We start from the raw sequence: 20,892 nt of genomic DNA on the forward strand, positions 1-20,892 counted from the left end.
GTTATTTTCATCATTGCCAAGGCTGTAGAACGATTTGAGCGAAAGCCATATTGATTGTCATTTTATTTTTTGAACAAAACTATTTAATCTTTTAACAAACAGTTTTTCTAAGATTTTAGAAAACTGTGAAAGTAATGAGATTGGCCTGTAGTTATTGAAACAATGTTTATCACCTGACTTGAAAAATGGAATAACTTTAGCAGTTTTCATACCATCAGGAAAGATACCTGTTTTAAATGAGAGATTAAAAACATCACATAAAGGTCTGACTAAACAATCTATGGTCATTTTGATCATTTTCATGTCAATGACATCACTATCAGTCGATGTCTTGTTTTTTAATGTTCTCACCACAGATCGTATTTCTTGTTCATTCACTTTAGAAACAAACATCGACTGCATCACTTTATTATTATTAACGCACCCTATCCACCTCTGAAGGAACGTCTCACCAAAGGATGACGAATATAATGTTTTACAGCCTCTTCAATCAAAATTAAAGATTGATACTTGGTGGGAACCCATCAAGAATCAATAACAGGACTAAAATGTCGCGATATATATCGGAAATCGATATTTTGGCACACCCCTACCAGAGTTGCTCCCTCACAGCTGTGTTTGCAGGTCACACACAGACCTAGACAATTCTTCCCAAATAAAAGACCCCTAAAGTATGATGACAACAGAGTCATGCTCAGTAGTAGAAGTTAAGACCATGTTAGCACTGGTTAATGAATGCTACTGTTCTTAAAAATATATATTTATTCTTCCAGAGAACAGTCACTCAATGAGACATAATTACAGATGAGAGGATGAACTATTCACTGTGAAAGATATGTACTAGTATTAAAAGAAGGTTATGTGTGTTTTCAAAGGCAGTGGTTTGTGTCAAAAAAAATATTTCTAAGAATGATCTGGAAATAGCTTAAATTGTCTTACCTTTTAACAAATTTGTGCCCTATCATTTTCCTTTTGCATCACCAGTTTTTCCTCATTGTTCTGAGTTCTGTTTCTTTCCATTATCATCAGATACAGAATTTGTTGGACATTAGGCTGATTAAAGTTGGTGCAAATGCAACATTGATGCAATCCTTGCTGCAAATCAATATTGAGTGATGTCACGCGGTTCAGAGGATTGCTCCTGTTGTCTGAATCACAACATCTTGGCTTGTTGAATGTGAAGCCTTCTGCCTGCTTTCAAAGTCACTCATGTCCACAGGAGCTCCTCTGCAGGGACTCCAGCCTTCAGCCCTTCACCACACTTCTGAATCCTCTCAGTGGAACCACCGACTCCAGGAACCTTTGACACCTCTGGAGCACATCTGTCTAAATCAGCCTGACAGTTTGCTGGTTACTTCCTGCTCTTTGCTTCTATTCTTTAAATCACGATGAATCCTCATAAAGATGTCAGCACAGATTTGATCTCTCCAGCTTTAGTCTGAATCTTTTCTATTTGTCATGTTCTTTCCATGTTTGTTCTTTTTTCCATATTTTTGCTGGGACTATTGGTCATTCTTTTTATCAAAACTCTATTTAATTTGTCACAACTGTAGAAATGTCAAATATCAATGCAACATCGGGTTATTTTGAATGCTCTGATGTGAGTGATGGCTCTTTTTGAAGGCACACATACATATAACACACACAATGCCATAGTTGGTAAAGACTTGTGATTATGGAAAGACAGCTTCCTATTTAACCCTTTCATACACTTGGACCATTCGACACTAGCTCGCCGTCCATGGCCTCCTCTGATTGGCTTCTGGTCTGCTTTTATACCCATACAATGACTTAACATTGAATCCAGTTCTGTTTTCAAATTATCCCTGGTTATCACTCACACAATAATCACTCAACTGCAAAGTACGTCTGGCTTTAACAAATTCGATCCAAAAAATTGTTTTTTTTTATTGGGATACCTTCTTAAAATTGGTTCACCCTTTAACACAGGGGTGTCAAACTTATTTCGGCTTGGGGGCCACATTCAACCCGTCTGATCTTAAGTGGGCCGGACCAGTAACACAACAGCAAAATAGCCTTTGTTCAAGTTGTTAGCTGTAACTTTGTTTTTGTCTCGTTTCTTCTTAGTTGGAAAAATACCTCAAACAACCTAGTAATCTAATCACTTAGTAGCTGCGTTTCCATTACACTTTTGCGCAAAACTTTTTCGAAATTTCTAGAATTTCGATAAAACAATGTTTCGAAAAAACAGCGTTTCCATTAAACCATGATTATGCGAAAAACTTGAAGTAATTCCCGCGATAAGTCATTAAAAAAACATGACGACGGATTTAAACACTATTTTCATGTGCAGTAGATTCATTCACATTTCTGCCACGGAGCTAGCTCTCATCCTTCCCATCAGAGAAGACGTCTACGTCTGATCCGAGCCTTGGAGCGGCAGGCTCCTTAAACGCGGGAGCGACGTAGAGTCAAACAGTTTTGTTAAATCGTGGTTGAAGAATTCACCGAAGAGCTGTGGATTCAGCATTTTCGCATGACACGCTCAACTTTTGATGAGCTGTGCGGTGCCCAAGGCAGCCAGTTGCTGTGAAAAAGCGCATTTGACCAGCTTTTCCTGCTTCCTGTCCGAAACGCCATATCCGGTTAATGGTCACGTGACTCGTTTGTTTCGAAAAAAGTGTTTCCATTACAGTTTTTCGAAAAACTACTGTTTCGATACGGCCCAAATACCACCTCCTCTAAGCGCAAAAACTTTATTTCGAAAAAGGCGAGTTTTTTCGAAATTGTGGTGTTTCCATTAGGATAATTTAATATCGAAATTCCGTTTTTCGAAATTTCAGAGTTAATGGAAACACGACTAGTATTATACTTTCATTCAGAGTCCAATGCATTTCAAATAAAATGGATTTCATAAAAAAAAAAAAATAAAAAAAAAAATACCAAAAGAAACTGTACATTTGTGGCCCAAATAAAGAATCTGTTAATTTTGCGTGGAATCTTTTTTGTATTTTAATTAAAAAATGTGATGATTAGTTTGTTGACTAAATTAATTTATTTATTTATGAAATTACACCTAAAAATTTCATTCTATGTTGTAAAAACAGTTTGTTAAACATTTTAGGGGTTTCCACAACAAAATGAATCCCATTTTTCCAGACATAATTTTCTGTTTTTGCATTGTTTTATGTCTGATGTGTGTTATGCTCTTCTATGCTCTTACCTCTCGTGTCAGTGCTTTTGTTTCCTCGACCCAACCCGACCCAACCTGACCTGACCCGACCCGACGTTTCATTTGACCCTGCTTCGTTTTTTACTCTGATTGCTTGCCACCTGCCCTGACCCTCGCCTGGACCCTGACCTCTCTGGTTTTTCTCTGATGATACTTATGCTTGACCTCTGCCCGCCTGACCCTGATTTAGCTTTGTGGACTTTCTGCTGTTCTTCCTTCCTGCCTGTGCCAGGGAAACCTGCTGCACTTGGACCCAGCTGTCTGTGACACACAGACCTCAGCACTGTTTTGCATTAAACTTTACTCTCTTTTTACCACCTGCTGAATCTGAAAGGGAAATGCTGTTTTTCCACACAAGGCAAAGCGATTTACTTTACACACTTATAGAAACTCATTTAATAGGAAAAAGTGAAATACAAAAACGTTTCTTTGGTGCTTTTTATTCACCTTTCTAAAAATGTGCTTCAACTTTAGCCTCTTTAGATGCAAAGAACAGAAGTTCACGAGATTACCATAGCAATTCTGGCAAAACCAGATCACATGAATAAGAAAGAATGACAACTAAGTGACAAATCTGAGTCATTCATGTGGGCTTGAGCGCGCGGAGGCGTGGAGCCAATTGTGGCGCGCAGGCAGCCGCGCTGTGCGCTCTGCGCGCTGCCAGCTCTGGCTCAGGAGCTGCAGCTCGTAATGCTCGTGCTCAGGGTTCCGCCAGCTTCAGCGGAGGTGTTGCAGTCATGACAGCCTCAAAACCCGGCCAGCGCCACAGCCCACGGTAGCGCGCGGTAGGCGGCCGCCTCTGCGCTCCTCCTTCCGGCGCTGCTTGTGGATCAGGGCGTCCCGCTGGGAGCGACGGATCTCGGCTAAGCTGCAGTCGTGTTGGCCACGGATGCTGCGGGCATCCCGAGAGCTCGGCATGCGGTGTACCCACCCCAGGAAACAGCGCTCTGTGGGCTGAGATCTGCTGCTCTGTTTGCTGGATCAAAGCTGATGCGATGGAGGATTCCGGGATGGAAGCGGCGGATTCTAACCTGAGCAAGGCGGAAAAAAGAGATGCGTTTTATGATGAGGAGCATCTCCCCCCTCTGCTGGAGGATGAGGTGAGAAAACTGCTTTGAAGTAGGAAAGGAACTTAGTTTTTTTATTTTGAAGGGTTAATTCTTTTCATTGCATAAGTTGAAGGTTTTTTTTAAATCATCTGCATAGCCTACCTCATAACTGCCTTCCAAGAACATGAAAAAGATCATGTAACTTGTAGCAAATGGTTTTATTTTTATATACAAAAAATAAAATGTATTGTCTAAGAATGAAGACAAAGTTTATTAAAACAAAAAGTAGACATTTTAGTCTAAAGTGAAGCTTTGTTGCTCATATGCATATTTTAATGCTAAACAACAGTGACTGAAATCTGTCCCATAAAACGTGTTACTGAGGTATTAATAATTTTCTGGTGTTAAATCCAAGTGAACGTGTATTGCAAATTGAAAGTAGTTCCCTTTAGGCAGTTCTACAGACTCCACATTGTGGATCCATGTACTGACTGGGGGGAGGATGGACAATCTGAGAACATGTTGCCTCAGGCCTTTTGGCTGCTGCCTGCATGAAGGAATCAGAATGAGTGAAAGTCTTGCATTTGAAATACGGCACAGTTGTATTTGGAACATGTATTTGATCTGACTTGCTCTAGAGCCTATATTATGCAAAACCAATGTTATTTAAGCCTTTAAGGATTATGATGTTAATTCTTCACAAAACAACCCCAAAGCATTTGTTTTGCTCCATTCACACATTTCTGAGCATTCCTCTAAAACCCTGCTCTCTGAGCACCAGCCCCTTCCAATCCACTGAACGACCTGGTCCTCACAAAGGGAGAACAGTCCCTTCCATCAAGAGTCTGCACTGCCAGCACCGCCTCCAGCCTAACACACGCCCACCTTCCGCAGAGCTGACGATGATCAGCAAAACATTTTCATTTTATATGCACAATGCCATGGTTCTGCCTTTTTTAGCCCAGGCGTTTATTCCAAAGCATTGACTGGCTGGGAGTGTGTTAGAGACAGGCGTCTGTTGGAGATCGGTGTTTATTCCATCACAGACAGAATGGTGATGCTAATGGGTTCATTTTGTGATGAAATTTGGTTAAGAACTGCTGACAACAGCAGATGAACATTCATTGAAATGATGAGAACATTGTGTTAAGTTCTGATCAGCACTGGCTGTGAATGTTTCTGTTCTCTGTGAAGCATCGTCAAATCCTCTTCACTTTCATGTGAGTCTTTTTCCTGGAGACATGCGGCACCTTTCTGTCTTTGCTCAATAATCCACATTCAAACCAATTCTTTTGATTTGTCTCTCATACCTCCACCAGGAGACTGTTTGATTCTTCTTCTGCAGCCGTCTTAGACATATCTGTTTGCGTCATTCCTGAATAGGTTAAGGATCCACCCAGAATGTGATGTAGATTCCTCACCAGAATGCTTTTTGGCGTATGTCATGCTTAGAGTTCAAACACTAAATTGAATGAGCGTTTCTTAGCCATCGCTACATAACACAAATACCGCAGACTTGGCGTCTCTGTGTGCATTTACAATTGTTAGGAGAACTCTCCAGAATGTACCCCACTTTTGCTCATCAGTGGCTTGGTAGGCTCCAGTGACCCCATGACCCCACATGGGAATAGAGTGGGCTTGGAAAATATATGGAGGGATTTTTCACAGTGGTACAGAGGAAGGAAATATGACCCTTTTGCTGCACAGGAGGAAGTTAAATGGCAAAATAAAGGACAAGTATTTTTTTAAATCTAGAAAAACTAGAAGGATTTTAAACGGGACAGACAAGATCTGAAGCCCCAAATCTTCAGTCTAACAACAGAGACGACCAGCTTAAGTCATAGCACCTTTTCTAAAACACAGTTTCATTCCTTGTAGAAAATACATTGCACCTACTACATCTAGCTAACTTTGTTGTTCATTTAAACCAATAAATGAGTACAGTATTGTCATGTTTGATAGAAACCCTGGACAGAATTTAAAAAGGAGTAAGAAATTTGAACTTAAAAGCAAGGCATACACACTACAAACAACTGTCTCCACCTAAGCTGCACGTTTCTATGAAAAGTAGAATATAATGGAGCAACATTGGTTTAGGTTCATGATAAAAGTGTTCTAAATATAGACTTTAAGGTGAGATAGCTTCTAAATCTTGTTGGTTTTGGTTTGACATTGAACCTCCAAAGCTAAAACATTTCTGCGTTAACAATCATGACTGTCCATCAAAGGAAATAATGAGGTCAATTTTTTAATTAGTTACATAAAAGCTTTACCTTTTTGTTTACGGAATCCAAACCAGTAAACATGATCCATCAATCTGCTTATCTCATCCTGCAGATGTTTGTGGGGATAGAGGGAGGTGCCTTCTAAATGGTAAATGCTTTTATGTTTATCTGATTTTTGAAAGACATATTTACAAGGAAAAGTCAATCTTTTCTGTAATCCTGTTATCCGGTCACAACATCAGAGTTTTCCCCAGTCTCTCAGTCCCAGAGTTCAAAGCCATGCGTCACACAAGTCTGGTGCAAACCCTGGAACTCAGTTTATATAGGACAGCATATTTAACTTCAGCAGGCTGTAAGAGTCTAGTGTTCTCCTGGATCTCTCATGGGAAACCGTCTATTTATGGGGCTGCTGCTTCTGCTTGTGCTGCTTCTTGAGGTGGCTTTCTTTGCCCTGTAATTGTACTCTACGCCACTTCATTGCATCAATAAGATTTGTTCACCATCTGTGGCTTCTCTGTAGCACCTCCGAGACAGTCCTGAATCTGAACTGAGGGATCCCTTCCTTGCAGTTAGAGACATGCAGTCAATTGTAAAACACAGCAGAGAAAACAGTCGTTCAAAACTGTAGGAACCTGTGATTTAAAAGAGCTGGAATGAATAAGTGGTTGCAGGAGATCAGGATCTACAAATCATTGCTTTGCTATGCTGGCTGAGTTTGCTGCCAGAAGATCCAGCAAAAATCCCACCACTGCATCGTAACTGAGGAGCATTCAGCAGGGAGTGTTTCTCTTCCAGCTGCACAAAAAAGGGAGGCCGCTCAGTGTTAGTGTCGACTTTATATTTGGTAAAACGACTAGTACCAAGAAAATACAGACTTTTTAATGCAGCTATTGAAAATGACACACAATGTTAATTCTGCCCTAACTGATGTCTGCACTGGACTGCTTCTTCAAATTAGAAAAACAAACTTTATCCTGCCTGGGAGAGCAAAGTTTGTTACAACAAATTAGAATTATGCTAGACTCATGACTGTATATGAGAACTGGACTGAGCGAATCCCCCCCCTGGTGTTCCAAACAGAAAGTACCACCTGGCACCAAGAGGCCAAAATTCCATAGACTTCTAGAGAAACAGTCAATTATTACTGTCATTCTATTGGTCAGAATAACCATTCTTGCTTTAATACATTTTTTTGACATCTTCTTGATAATCTTATTTTTTTCATTTTTTTTCTGTAGTTCAAGAGTTAAAGTTACTCAAATTATAAACTAACCACTCAGACTTTGTATTGCCCTCTGTCACATGGAAGGGGTGTGGCCTTCCAACATGGCGGCGCCGTTGAAGTAAATTTGTCTCAGTACTTGATTAGACCCTTTTCACGCTCACGTCAGACAAAATGGTGACAGGACAGTAGATGGGAAATGTGACTTCTGCTGTTGAACAGAATTTTACATAAATAATAAAAGGTAACCTTACCAATTGTGATGAACATTTTTTGAAAGTATTCATTATATACATGTATTTTAAGTGTGATCAGCTCAAAAGCTGATAGAAATTCATGTTGTCCACATTTAATACCTTCAACAAAGACGAACATCTCTGCATTGCTGTACACATTTAATCACTTCCTAGGATAAAAGTACTTGTTGTTCTACAGGATATTTTAGGGGATAATTGTAAAAACAGGAATGGTTTGGTTCAGTGAAAATGTTAAGAGCAGCTACAAAGCCATGTAGTTTCAAATTTCAAAATAAGAGCGGCAAGTAAAAAACAAAAATCTCTGGGTGAATTTATTTTGTAACATTATGTGGAAATAGACAATTTCATATTTTGGCAACAGCTTCCAATTAATGTGATCATGTTTTACCTTTATTTTCCCAGAGATCAGACACATTTATTAACAAAATTCAAAGAGGAGTGATGCTAGAACCACGGCTGAGCTAACAGCAGCTCACTGACCGCAGTAGAAAACATTACAACAGGAATAAGTTTGACTTTAATGTCAGACACGCTGGAATTGTCTGAGTTTTACTCTGTTTACAAGGATTTTACACTGAAATTAAGGCAACTTTTAAATGGTGAGGAAAGATCTTCTGCAGCTCCAGGTTTCATAGTCAAAGCCAATGCTAGCGTTAGCATTAGCACAGATTAAAAGAAAAAAATTATAATGACCTTCATAATCAAACAAGCAGCATTCAAGTACATGTAACCTTTGTCTAACTATGACCAGCTTGTCCAAGAGAAATAATCCACAACTCGTTTAATATCATCCAGAGGATTTGGGGAAGCAGCTGCTGCCTTCTGCAAGCACTGAGACAGGATTACTGACATAAGTACTTTGATTTTGGAAACAATCTAAGAGGAGAAAACAAATGTAACCAGGTAGGACATTTATAGGATAAATATTGTACAAATTTCAGTTACAATTAGTTAGGCTACCTTTTATTATTTATGTAAAATTGGTTTAAACAGCATTCAGATGTCAGCTTTACTTTTCTAAACCTGTTGACTGGAAGTCACTCTGCACGTTCACCATTTTGTGTGACGTCACGTGAAAAGGGTCTATTGCACTAAATCTCAACATTTGGACCAAAAACCGGAGTAATGTGATCAGCTTGATGTGACAATTTAAATAACATTCTTTTATTTATGGAGTGTTCTCTTCTTACTGGGTCCAATGTTAATCCTGAGCCTAATTCTGTTTGGATAATCATTAACCAGCACTCCTAACACATCTGCTGTGCTTAATTGCATAAATTCTAATTTGTGCAGGAGAACGTGTCGCTGGCGGACATACTCTCTCTGCGGGACAGCTGTCTGTGCGAGGAGGAGGTGTGGGCCGTGTGTGCGGAGTGCCTTCTGGCCTTACAGAGTATCCGACCCTCCCACCTCTTCCACACGCTGTGCATCACACCCGACACACTGGCCTTCAACGCTCACGGGAATGTTTGCTTCATGGAGCAGCTCAGCGGTGAGTCATACAAACACTGCTGTTTGGAAATTAGGCTCCAGTGTTTACCTCTTTAATCTAAACCTAACGGAGGATTTAGGGTGTTGGTATTGAGGGTCATCATTTAACTTCCTTTCAAATGCTGTGTAAAAAAATACGGAGCTTCATATTCATTAGGAAGTTACTTTTACATGTTTTTATTACTTGGAGCTGAAGTTAAAACTCTTTTTCTATTCAATGATTTGAAACCAATTTAAAGTGATCTGCTTCAGTGAAACTGAGAAGAGAGAAAATCATCCTTTAGACCTTTTCTTTAACTGAGGGCTTCTCCGTGCCTCCTGAGTTTGACCACACAGGCAGCACACCTGGGTCATCGGTGACGCTTAAACATCAAATCTTTCACATACTTTAACTTTTCAACCGTTAACACATTCATTTCAGTAGATTGTGAAGGAAAAAAGTGCTTCAAGCACCCTTTCACACCTGAGGGGTAGTCGGTGATGCTTAAACACAAAATCTTTAACATACTGTAACTTTTCCAGTAGATTCTGAAGGAAAAAAGCAGCAAATTGTCATGTTAACGATTGAAAAATGACAGTAAATCAAAGAACATAAACACTGGAGCTCTGGTGTTAAAGGGTTAACTCACCACAGACACGTCACACTCACAGACACTCTCCTTTCACACCCTGCGGCCAAATGGTACAATTTGGTCAGCACTGATTTGATGAACAAAGTTACCAGGGCGATGGTTGTTGTGGCAACAGTTGGCGATCCTGTCAGCAGTCAACCTCACTTCTCACCTGGAATGACAAACACCACCGTGTTGATCTCACAGTTTTACCGTTTTTGTCTCCAGTTGGTAAAATATGCTGAGAAGTGATGTTTTGATTCCTAGTCCTTCCTGTTAGTCAAACACGGCGAGAGAAAAGCATCCATCATTACTCAGAACTGCCCGCTGCTCTCATTGCTGCATAGTTTCCAGCTGTTTGTGCTGCAGCACTGGAATCTCCACCTGACGTTCCCACTGGCGTGTCCTTGCAGGCTGCAGGGATGAATTTCAGTGAGAGGAGGAGCAAAGCATCTGACAATGCAGATTTCTGCTGCTTAATTGCTGCAGTAACGCAGAGAGGAGGTGGGATGTGCATGTGGGTGTTGAAGCAACACCAAACTCAGCCAGGATCACAAAATGTTCTCAAGCAGCAAGAAGGAAAAAAAACGTTCACTTTTGGACGACGGTGAGCCTCGCTGGCTTTCCTTCAGTAGAGTGGAATCAGTGGTCCCGCTCAGCTCAGCCTACCTGTTGTGCAAAAATGCAGTGAGCATTCATGATTCACTGACTTGTCACCATCACCCTGGAGGCAGCCGCGTCACTGACTTCTGCTGTTTTCTCCTTTTGCTGTTTCACTGTTTTTTTTTCCTTTGATTGCAAAAGTTTAAATGTCTCATCCACTTGTGTCTGTTTTTCCCTTTAATTTGTCGGAGCTCTAAGGCTCTGTCTGAGGCAGGAAAGGGGGAAGGAAAAGCACGCTGGAGGAGTGAGGGTGAGAGGGAGGGAGGTGAAAGGAAAGAGGAGATAAAAAGAAATAAAAAAGAGGGGTGATTAAAAAGAAAAAAAGGGATTCATTTAAACTGCGACACAGTAGATGAAGTTGTGGAGATGAAAAAGGGATAGAAAAGGAAACTCTGATGAGGATGTAGAGAGGAGAAGAAGGGTGGAAATTTGAAAACGGATGAAGCAAAAGTATTTACAAAATAAAACAATACATGGAATCATGTATTGAGATATTGGAAATGAAAAAATAAAAAAGGGGCCAAAGAGACCTGTAGGATAGCTGGCATTACAACCTCAGTCAGAGCATCCCTGACCCACTTCACTCTTTTCCAGTCCTTCTTCTGTCTTCCCTCTCCTCTTTTCCTTTCTAGCTTAGGTCCTTTTGTTGTTGAGACTGTATCTCTCTATGATCAGAGTGATGTCTAGTGTCTGTGGTCAGTCTTAAGGTTGACCTATTTCCAGAGAATCTCTGGGGAGATGCATCAGGTTGGCCTTCTGCTCCCGTCGTCTCTATAGACATTCATTCTCACACATGAACAGTGTCAATTAATGCACTCGACGGATTGCTATGCTGCATGCACAGCGGACACGATTCTCTCTTTTATGTACTGCTCAACGGCCACCCTGAAGGTGCTTCACAGCAACCACTTTCAATGAAAAGTCAATGCAAACACACACACACACCAGAGTTCCTGGCCTCCACATCAGGAATGCACGTGATCGCACGTTGCTACGCTTTAAGTTGGATTGCATGCCCTATGTAAAAAATCAGGCATGCATTGAGCACGAGCTAAATGTTCAACCGGTTCAACACTGTCACGAACAATCACAGCAGCGCTGCAATCTGACCAACCATGGGGTCACCAGCTAGCACGTCGCTGTGTCTGGTTTTACCAGATCATTCCGTCTCTTTCGATGCGGTGTACTTCACTCCAACTGTAAGAGCTGCACCTGACGAGCTGTCCAGGGTCCCGCCTTTGCCCGACAGTAACAGGGACAGTCTCCTGCAACCCATTGGCCCCAAAAGGTTAAGCCACCATGTTGGATTTTGTTTTTTCAATGCGCTGACTGAGTCACTGAAAACATCACATGCCCATAGCACACACTGTGTTAACCTCTGCCATACAAAACGCGCTGAAATTCTATCACTTTAAAAACGCAATGACTTCTTAGCATCAATGTTCCCTTTTCCTCACACACGAGTGTGTAATTTGTTTTTTCTGACCTGCATGCAGACGATCCTGAGGGCTCCTTCGTGCCTCCTGAGTTTGACCACACTGGCAGCACATTTGAGGTGAGAGACGGCCCTGAAGCTTGTCCCTCCGTCGGGTCACAGCTGTACACATACTCACCCCCACCTCCCACCCCCTGGGTTTTCTTACCAAAGCGCTCTGTTGGAAGCTTCTCAGTAATGTTTGATAAGGAGAAGAGAGGTCCATTTTCTTCTGGCTAATGTTCAGCAGCCAGCTCACTCTGTATTACTTCTGTTTGCTGTAGTGAAGAATGCCTGAGTCAGTTTATTTTCTGATTAATGTTTTAAATGATTTCTTATCTTTACAATGAAATATTAGAAACTTTAAAAAAATGAAGCTCTGCTTTTAAAAGTTGTCTTCTTTCCTTTCTAACAAGTATTTCCATTTGAACTGCAGTGAGTGAAGAAGAAGAGCAAACATCTTTTGGTTTCTTTATGCTTCGGCATGTTGTGAAAAAAGCATGCGAAAGACGTAATATACAGTATATCTGGGCAATCATTCAGAAGTACTGCATCAACAGCCTGCTTAAACATTACTTTACTAGTTTTCATTCTCAGCCTTTTGATTATCATTTAAAATTCTCAAGTTTGTTGATATTATATTTGAATTTGAAGAATGTATCTGTAAAGCCACAGAAGAAGAAATGTAAGCATAATGTATATGTATATATATATATATATATATATATATATATATATATATATATATATATATATATAAATTATGTCTGTAAAAAAAGTTTTATACCCTGAGCAGTTTTATGACATTCACATTAGTGTGTTTCCTGCAGGGCCACATTTATTCTTTGGGTTCAACGCTTTCTGTGGCACTCAGCTTTGTTATTGAGCCAGAACTGGAGGCAGATTTAGGAGAAGAAATCCAGAAGCTGCTGGAGCAGATGCAGGAGGAGGACCCTGAGGAGAGACCGCTCCTGCAGGTGCAAAAAGCACCAATTCTTCTTTATTCAAGTTCTTTTTTTTACATAGTGAGACACTAACAAAGTCAGAGATGTTGTTTTAGGATATGTGGTGCAATGACATACACAAAAGGATTCTAACCACTTTTTAAATTGATTGCTTTTTAAGTAAACAGCAGACATTGCAAAAAAATGAAATAAAAAAGCTGTATTTAGTTATTGATAAAGTTATAGAACATTAAGAGGAAGTTGGAGAATTTGTCAGCAGCATTTATTGCAAAATTTACTGAATAAACACCAACACTGAATGGGGAACAAGCAGCTGGTAGAACTTTTACTGAGATGCTCCGTAAACACCAAGTGGAAAACATCTAGGTACAAGTCGAGATGAATGTGGCCTAAACTTCTCAGAGTCTGTTCCTGACATTCAAAAGTGATATTCATTGTTCACATACCTTTTTTTTAACTTTTCTCCTCTGTCCAACATCTGCCCAAAGGAATAAGAGATTAAACAAACAAAAACGTTACAGCCTTTAAACCATTCTTATTAAAATGTCCGACCCAATGTTTCGAAGGAGAAGTCTACTCCTTGCTTTTTCAATGCAGACAGAAGGACTCTTCATGTTTTGTGGTGGTGTTGTGTGAGTATTGCAAACCTTTTGTTTGGATGCTCCTGCAGGACATCCTGTCTCTGGCTGAAGTGCGGCTCTGTCACACCTCCTCTGCTGCTGTGTGCAGGAAACTGTCCGCCGTTGGGCGGCGTGTGCTCTCCATTGAATCCGTGTCAAACTTTCAAGGTTAATATGTTCCTCGCTCCCTTGTTTGCATCTAAAATAACTGTTTCTTTTTATTCTTTAATTGGTGTTTTTGTGCATTCACAGATGGACAGGAAGCTTCCTGGGAGGCGAGATGGCAGCTTTCCAAACCCAGATATTTAGTGAAAAGGCTGAGCTCAGATGATAAGAGCCTCAACACTTCAGTGACAAATGCTCTGTCGCGGCAGCAGGTAATGGACACGTTTTTATCACTCACTCCCCACTGGGTTATTACTGTTAATATGTTCAAATTTTGAGAGGCGCTGTAGAAAATGGTCAGGTGTTACAGATGCTTTTTCAACTCATGAGGGATTTGAATAGTATTGAAGACAAAATAGCTCTGACGCATTTTGCGGCTGTTAGCTTTTGGAACAAGACATTGAATGATTACAACAAACTGCAAAGTAGCCTACCATGGACACAAACATGACGAATCGTTTTGAATTCTCTACATCAGGCATGTCAAACATACGGCCCGCGGGCCGGACCCGGCCCATTGGATGATTTAATCCGGCCCATCATAAATTTCTGAGTATGTCAAAAAAAGAAGCGAGTCACTAGCTCATTTCTATCAAAAGTTATGATTTTTTAAAATAAATACAAACCAAATGCTCCCTCCGGCCGCTAGAGGGCAGTAAATGTGTTAAAGAGCTCACGTCCAGCATGCGGCACTGACACGAGTTAGTACCAGGAAATAAACATTCGCAACGTGATGTGTCCAACTAGAAATAAACCGGCAAGCTTGCTTCACCATTCACCACTACTACTAAACAAGTTATCGGTCAACACACCCTTCCCAAAATGGCAAGATAAAACTGTCACTGTGGGAGACGCAGCTATCCAGCGGTGACACCACGCACTTCTCATGTCTCACAGCTGTGCGTCCGAAGGCACCGGATCGTCCAGATTTGGATAAATATAAAGACAACATAACAGATTTGCTGCGAGAGTTTGAGCGGAGGTTTCAGGTTTTCAGTGAACTTGAGAACAAATTCGGCTTTTTTCGCTCGCCATTTACAGTGAAGCCTTCTGATGTGCCAGCTGACATTCAGCTCGAGCTTATTGACTTGCAGTGCGATTCCGCTATGAAGGATAAATTTGGGTCCGTGGGATTGGATACGTTGTATCAGTATCTTGTGCCAGGTTACCCCAAATTAACAGCCGTGGCTGCAAAGGTTCTCTCCATGTTTGGGACTACTTATCTTTGTGAACAGGTGTTCTCTGTGATGAACAATAATAAAACAAAGCAGCGCTCAAGGTTAACAAATGAACACTTGAATGACATTGTTAAATGTGCTGCTACTCAGGATTTGACACCTGATATCGACGCACTTGTAAAGGCAAAAAGATGCCAAGTTTCAGGAGCCAGCAGCAGCAAGTAGACTGCAGGAGTGCAGTGAGAGAGAGAAAAAAGTGTGATGACATGAAATTTGTTTGCACTCATAAATACAGATCATTAAAAATAAGATCAATCTGGTTTCATATTAAAGACAATTAATATTTTGCAGTATATTCTCAGCTTCAGTAGGCCCAGCCTAGTAGTTTGAGCTGATGTAGTCGAATCTTATTGCCCATGCACTGCTAAAACTTTTATTTTGTATTTGTATTTATTATTATATATTTTTATTTATTATTATTTCAAAGCAGTATGATAATTAAGGCAAAACATTTTTTTCATAGCTCCCACTTGAGTTTGTTTAGTGTGGTGAGTTGGTTCAGGTGTAAAACTGCATTCACTCAACTGTTAAAATAAACCAGTTGTTAACACATTCAATGCCAAACATGAAAATCATTTTTTTCTCCATTGTTTGTGAATAAATGTGTTGTGCTAGAAAAGATCCCTTGTCATCCGTGATTATAATATGTAGGGTAGGCTACAAATTTAGGCTGAATGATAAAGCATAGTACTGAAAAACAAAGCTAAATAGTTGGAGTTGACATTCTTTTACTGATCCGGCCCACCTGAGAACAGAAAGTCTGGATCCGGCCCCAGAGCCAAACTGAGTTTGACATGCCTGCTCTACATATATGGTATATAAACACAAACATGACTCAGGTCTAATTGTTATGATGAGTGGACAGATCCCAGAGCGGAGTCAGGTGAGATGGAACAGCAGTGGGGGTTTATTAGCCTCACAAACACAAAAATGAAGAACAGAAGCACACTGGTAGCGGAGGCAGGGAGCTAGGCCGTCGAAAAGTTTTAACTTGGAACCAGGAAGGAGCCAAACTCAACGTAAATAACCTGGCAGGTTGGAGGAGCCAGGGAGAGGCTTTTAAAGGTGCATCCATTAGAGATGGGAAGCAGGTGTGCAAGGCCACCAGGTAGTGAAAGCCACGCCTCCTGCCTCAAGCCGCCCTGTAGAGGCACAAACAAAGAAATGCATAAGCACAGAGCAAAAAAACACCAAAACCAACAAAGGAAAATAACACTGAACCACAACACTAATAGCTAAAAAAAAACTTATATAAATATGTATATATATCTATAGATATACACACATTCAATTGCATTTGGACTGATTACTTTGCCAGTTTCTAAAAGTAGTTTTATAGTTAGATTTTTTCTTGGCTTTGAAAATTGAATATTAGAACAGATCATAAAATATAATTCTTGAGTCTTAGCAGCTGAAGTCAGATTTCAGTGTCTCGCTAACATGTAAGGAGGAATTGTTGCAGTTTATTCCCATGTTTATGTCTGCTGTCTTTCAACTGCCAGGGAATCTTTAAGTAAACTGTACCTCACAAACATAAGCTGGCGTCTCTCAGGGCTTTCGCCTGCTTTTCTTCTTCTGTTCTATATGAATTATAGAAGTGTGCTGCTCTGTGTTTTCCTCCACAGTGATTCATTTTTATTTACTGCAGGACTTCCTCTGTGTTTATAGGAATGAATCTTGAGACCAGCTGCAATGAAAATGGTGTTTTTAACATGTTCTTGTAGCACTTTTTTCTTGTTGTAAGGCAAATATATTTCTTTGCATTTCTTTATTCAAACCATGGAAAATCAGGCGCAGATGGAAAAATGTGCTCAGATTGCTGCTGTGACACTAGCCTATTGTCAGATGTGCAGACCAATCGACCCATGAATGTCTTTGTTTTCCTCGTCTGAGCTGGAATCTGGATCTAAACTGTACGAATGAATTGGTCTATCATTCCTCGCCATTTTAGTTGCACTGCTAATGTTAGCTTGAGGTTGTGAAGAGCTGTAAGCTAGTGGGAGAGAGTGTAAACAAAGGGATCATGGGAAATCAGGGGAGGTGTACTTTTGTGCTAACAGTCTCTACTACAACTTAGAGGAGAAATTGTTATAAACTCCTGCTACTCTGCAGAAATAATTTTCTAGAAAATAACACAGATTTTTGATTTTGTATAAAATCATCATAATTAAAAACAAAACCTCTGGGAACACTTTTACCGTAGATCAAACCTGATTTTAGAGGAACTTTAATGTCCTAGTCCAGAGGTCTGGAACCTGCGGCTTCGGAGCCCCTTGTGACTCTTTGACTTCTCCATAGTGGCTCTCTGGTTAAAAAGAAATCAAGTAAGGGAAACTAAAACGAGCATTTATTTAATTTAGATTAGTTAAGTTTAAAGATTTATGTCTGAGGTGCACCTCGTAGATAAACTAGGCTTCCTCCAGAATACACAGATTTCAAATACTAAGCAAAACTTTGGTAAAAAGTCAGAATCTTTATACGTTTAAGGCACATATTATCTGATGCTGTCCAGAGCTGCACTGGGAGGACCCAGTTTGGCACAAGGCATCTTTTATTTTGAAGGAAATCACACGAGCTTCTGTCTAATGTCAAAAATAATTTCACATGTTGAGAAAAGGGCTGCACGGAGGCGCAGTGGTTAGCGCTCTTGCCTCACAGCAAGAAGGCCCGGTTCGAATCCCGGCTGGGGGATTTGGGACCTTTCTGTGTGGAGTTTGCATGTTCTCCCCGTGCATGCGTGGGTTTTCACCGGGGACTCCGGCTTCCTCCCACCGTCCAAAAACATGCTTCATAGGTTCATTGGTGACTCTAAATTGCCCCTAGATGTGAATGTGAGAGTGAATGTGTGTGACTGAGGCCCTGGGACAGACTGGAGACCTGTCCAGGGTGTACCCCGCCTTCACCCATCAGTAGCCGGGATAGTCTCCGGCACCCCCGCGAGCCCGAATGGGAAAAGCGGTCAAGAAGATGAATGAATGTTGATAAAATGCTAGTTTTTGTATATTTCTGTTTTGATTCATGCCACAAAAGAAGCACAATTCATATTTATCTTTTTTTATTGTAATGAATGCACGGCAGTGACTTTGCGGCTCCCACCAGGTTTTGGTCAGTAGAAAACAAACCCTCTTTTACTGGGGAAGGTAGCACACCCCTGCCCTATTCTAAACATACTCATTGTCATGTCCTGTTCTCAGGTATGCGGGGGCTGGGATTCCTCCCTCTGGGCTGAGGACATGGACAGCAGTGAAGGAGACAACACCATCTTGGCAGACGAGATGGACTGCCGGTCTCACAACAGCTCCCCAGTGAGGAGGAGGGCTCCGCAGAGGCCGAGCAGGGCAAGGGGGGCTCTGAATCGCTCCTGTTCTGTTCCTGACTCCAACAACCCCCCTTGTCTCTCCACTCCTACCCATGGAGATATCAGCACCCCGGTTTCTGACCTGACTGAGATCGGAGCAGATGAGCGATTGAGCTGCCAGTCTGTGTGGAGTGACAGACTGGAGAGACTTAACCGGGGGAAGTCCTGTGAGTCTTACCCTCACTGCAGAGCTGAGGACAGCAGAGATGAGTCAGAAAGAAATGAGGACGGAGAGACCTGCACCACAGAGAGAAATATCCAGGAGAACCAGGAAAGTCCTCCTGAAGAGGGAGCTTCGTCCTGTGCTTCCTGCCGGGAGCTGAAAATGGAATCGGGCACTTCAGAGGGCCGCAGCACGCTGATCCACAGCCTCTACATTCCTAATAACTTCATGACCAAAAGCATGCTGTGCCTGAATGAAGAATCTCAGGATGAGGTTAGACACGGCAACAAAACCTTCACAGTAATGGATCCGCATTGGAGAGATTTGGTTTCTTTATTTTTGTGTCGGTTCCCACATACTGAGGGACTGCTTGAAAACAAGCATTGGAATATTTTAGAACTAAATTTGAGCGCCACAAAAAGAAACAAAAAAGCAATACATACAAAACAGTTATGCATACATAAGAGAATTTTGCACTGAAAACTTACTTTATATGGTGCAAAATAGCAACCATGTGTTTACACTGAAAAAGCTCAGAGAGAATCGTTTTAGTTTTTAGTCCAGCACAGACATAACAGGAAGTAAGAGTGTCCTGTTTTTCCTTTTAAATAGAAAAATGAAAACTAATGCTCTGTGAACACTGGGTTCGGAAACAAGTGGTTTCTTCCAATGAAAAGTCTTTCTAAACGTCCGTAAATGCACGTTTCAGGCTTCTGGGTTCAGGTGTCGCTTCACACGTTCATTTTAGGACTCAACATACAAAGCGAGCGGCCAGGTCAAAAGTTAAACCTGTTGAACTTTGATCAGTCAGGGACTCAGATTTGGTGTCGATGTGTTGGAAGTGTCCTTATAAAAACACAGAAGTACCAACCATAAAAATCTTGAGCTTGAAGGAGAAGTTATACTTTGCAGTTTGTGTCTAGCCAGAGTTACATGAGGTTTAGTCTTTCCTTTATTGAGAAAGGGCTGTGAAAGAAAAAGCCTGGAGCAAGATTCACCAGATTTTCACTACTACATTTCACACCAAGCCTCTATCAATTGTAGGTACAAGCTCTAGTATTGGGTATAAACAGTCCTGAGTGAACACTGCATGCTAACAGTGCGTTCACATGTCCAGTGTGTACACAGCATAACTGGGCACTATGGTCCTGTGTTTCAGTCCACAGTCTCCTTCGGATGAAAATCCTGTGTTTGAGTTTTTAACATGTCTGTGTGGCATTTTTATTATGAGAGAGAACAAGAAATCATTTTGTTTTTTCATTTCCGAGTATTTCTCCTTTTAAATCAATCAAACGGTCTTGGACAGACTCTGTTTGAATGAATGATCTTCTTTCCATCAACAGCTCTGCTGCACATGCACTAAACCCTCATCTGTTCCTAGTGTCTAGTTCAGGTTCTGGAGAAGAGAAGATGGTATCTTCACATTGACTGCAGTCAAATGAGCCGCCGTTCACATTTCTGTGGTCAAATCAGCATCACTGGATTTTTGGTGTGAGTTTCATCCAATACTTACGGTAGCAGGACTGAGAACGCTGGAAAATCTCCACCAGACTCCACGGAGCTTCTTGATGTGACCACGGAAATGTGAACGGCGGCTCATTTGACCGCAGTTGGAAAGGATTGTAAATCAATGAAAGAGCATTTTGATGTTAGCTTTGATTATTTTATCAAGAACTCTGAGAAACCAATGATTGAATGTATTGATCACAGCAACCTCAATAAACATTGTATAACAGACCATTTTCACGGTGACGTCAGACAAAATGGCAACAGGACTGAAAAAGCTAATAGTGATTTCCAGTTTACTGATTTAGAGCAGCAAAGCTGACAGCTGAACACTTTTTGATAAATTTTTACGTAAATAATAAAAGGTAACCTTACCAATTTGTACAATATTTATTTTATGAAAGTCCTGTTGAACTGTATTTTCATTTCCTGTCTTAGATCGTTCACAAATCTAAATACAAATTTGAATAATCCTTCAATATTGGATGTTTTATTGAAAATATTGACCTTTCATTTGAACAGATATCATTCCAACATGTTCTGTTTTGGCTGATGTTATTCACACGATTTTAAGTGCAATCAAGCACAAAGGCTCATAGAAATTCATGTTGGCCTTATTTAATATCTTCAGTAAAGACACACAATGCTGCATTGTCTGTATGCATTTTAATCGATTCCCAGGATAAATTTAC

At 40.8% G+C, this 20,892-nt stretch overlaps 1 protein-coding gene and 1 long non-coding RNA gene across 2 annotated transcripts in view; both read left to right on the forward strand.

The window, feature by feature from the left end:
* Positions 1–1,501: 1,501 nt before the first annotated feature.
* Positions 1,502–2,889, forward strand: LOC118599709. The gene is made up of 2 exons (XR_004949174.1): positions 1,502–2,129; positions 2,826–2,889. It is a non-coding gene; the product is annotated as an uncharacterized LOC118599709 (long non-coding RNA).
* An 893-nt stretch (positions 2,890–3,782) lies between these two features.
* LOC112161789 (kinase non-catalytic C-lobe domain-containing protein 1) overlaps positions 3,783–20,892 on the forward strand; it is a 46,061-nt gene continuing 28,951 nt past the window's right edge. Inside the window, exons 1-7 of the mRNA XM_036215607.1 lie at positions 3,783–4,293; positions 9,240–9,438; positions 12,208–12,266; positions 13,016–13,162; positions 13,821–13,938; positions 14,023–14,147; positions 18,368–18,967. Of these exons, the coding sequence (XP_036071500.1) occupies positions 4,189–4,293; positions 9,240–9,438; positions 12,208–12,266; positions 13,016–13,162; positions 13,821–13,938; positions 14,023–14,147; positions 18,368–18,967 (1,353 nt within the window). The 5' untranslated portion in view covers positions 3,783–4,188. The remainder of the gene's footprint in view (positions 4,294–9,239; positions 9,439–12,207; positions 12,267–13,015; positions 13,163–13,820; positions 13,939–14,022; positions 14,148–18,367; positions 18,968–20,892) is intronic.

This window comes from Oryzias melastigma, linkage group LG15 (genome assembly GCF_002922805.2).
Source record: "Oryzias melastigma strain HK-1 linkage group LG15, ASM292280v2, whole genome shotgun sequence".
Taxonomy (NCBI): domain Eukaryota; kingdom Metazoa; phylum Chordata; class Actinopteri; order Beloniformes; family Adrianichthyidae; genus Oryzias; species Oryzias melastigma.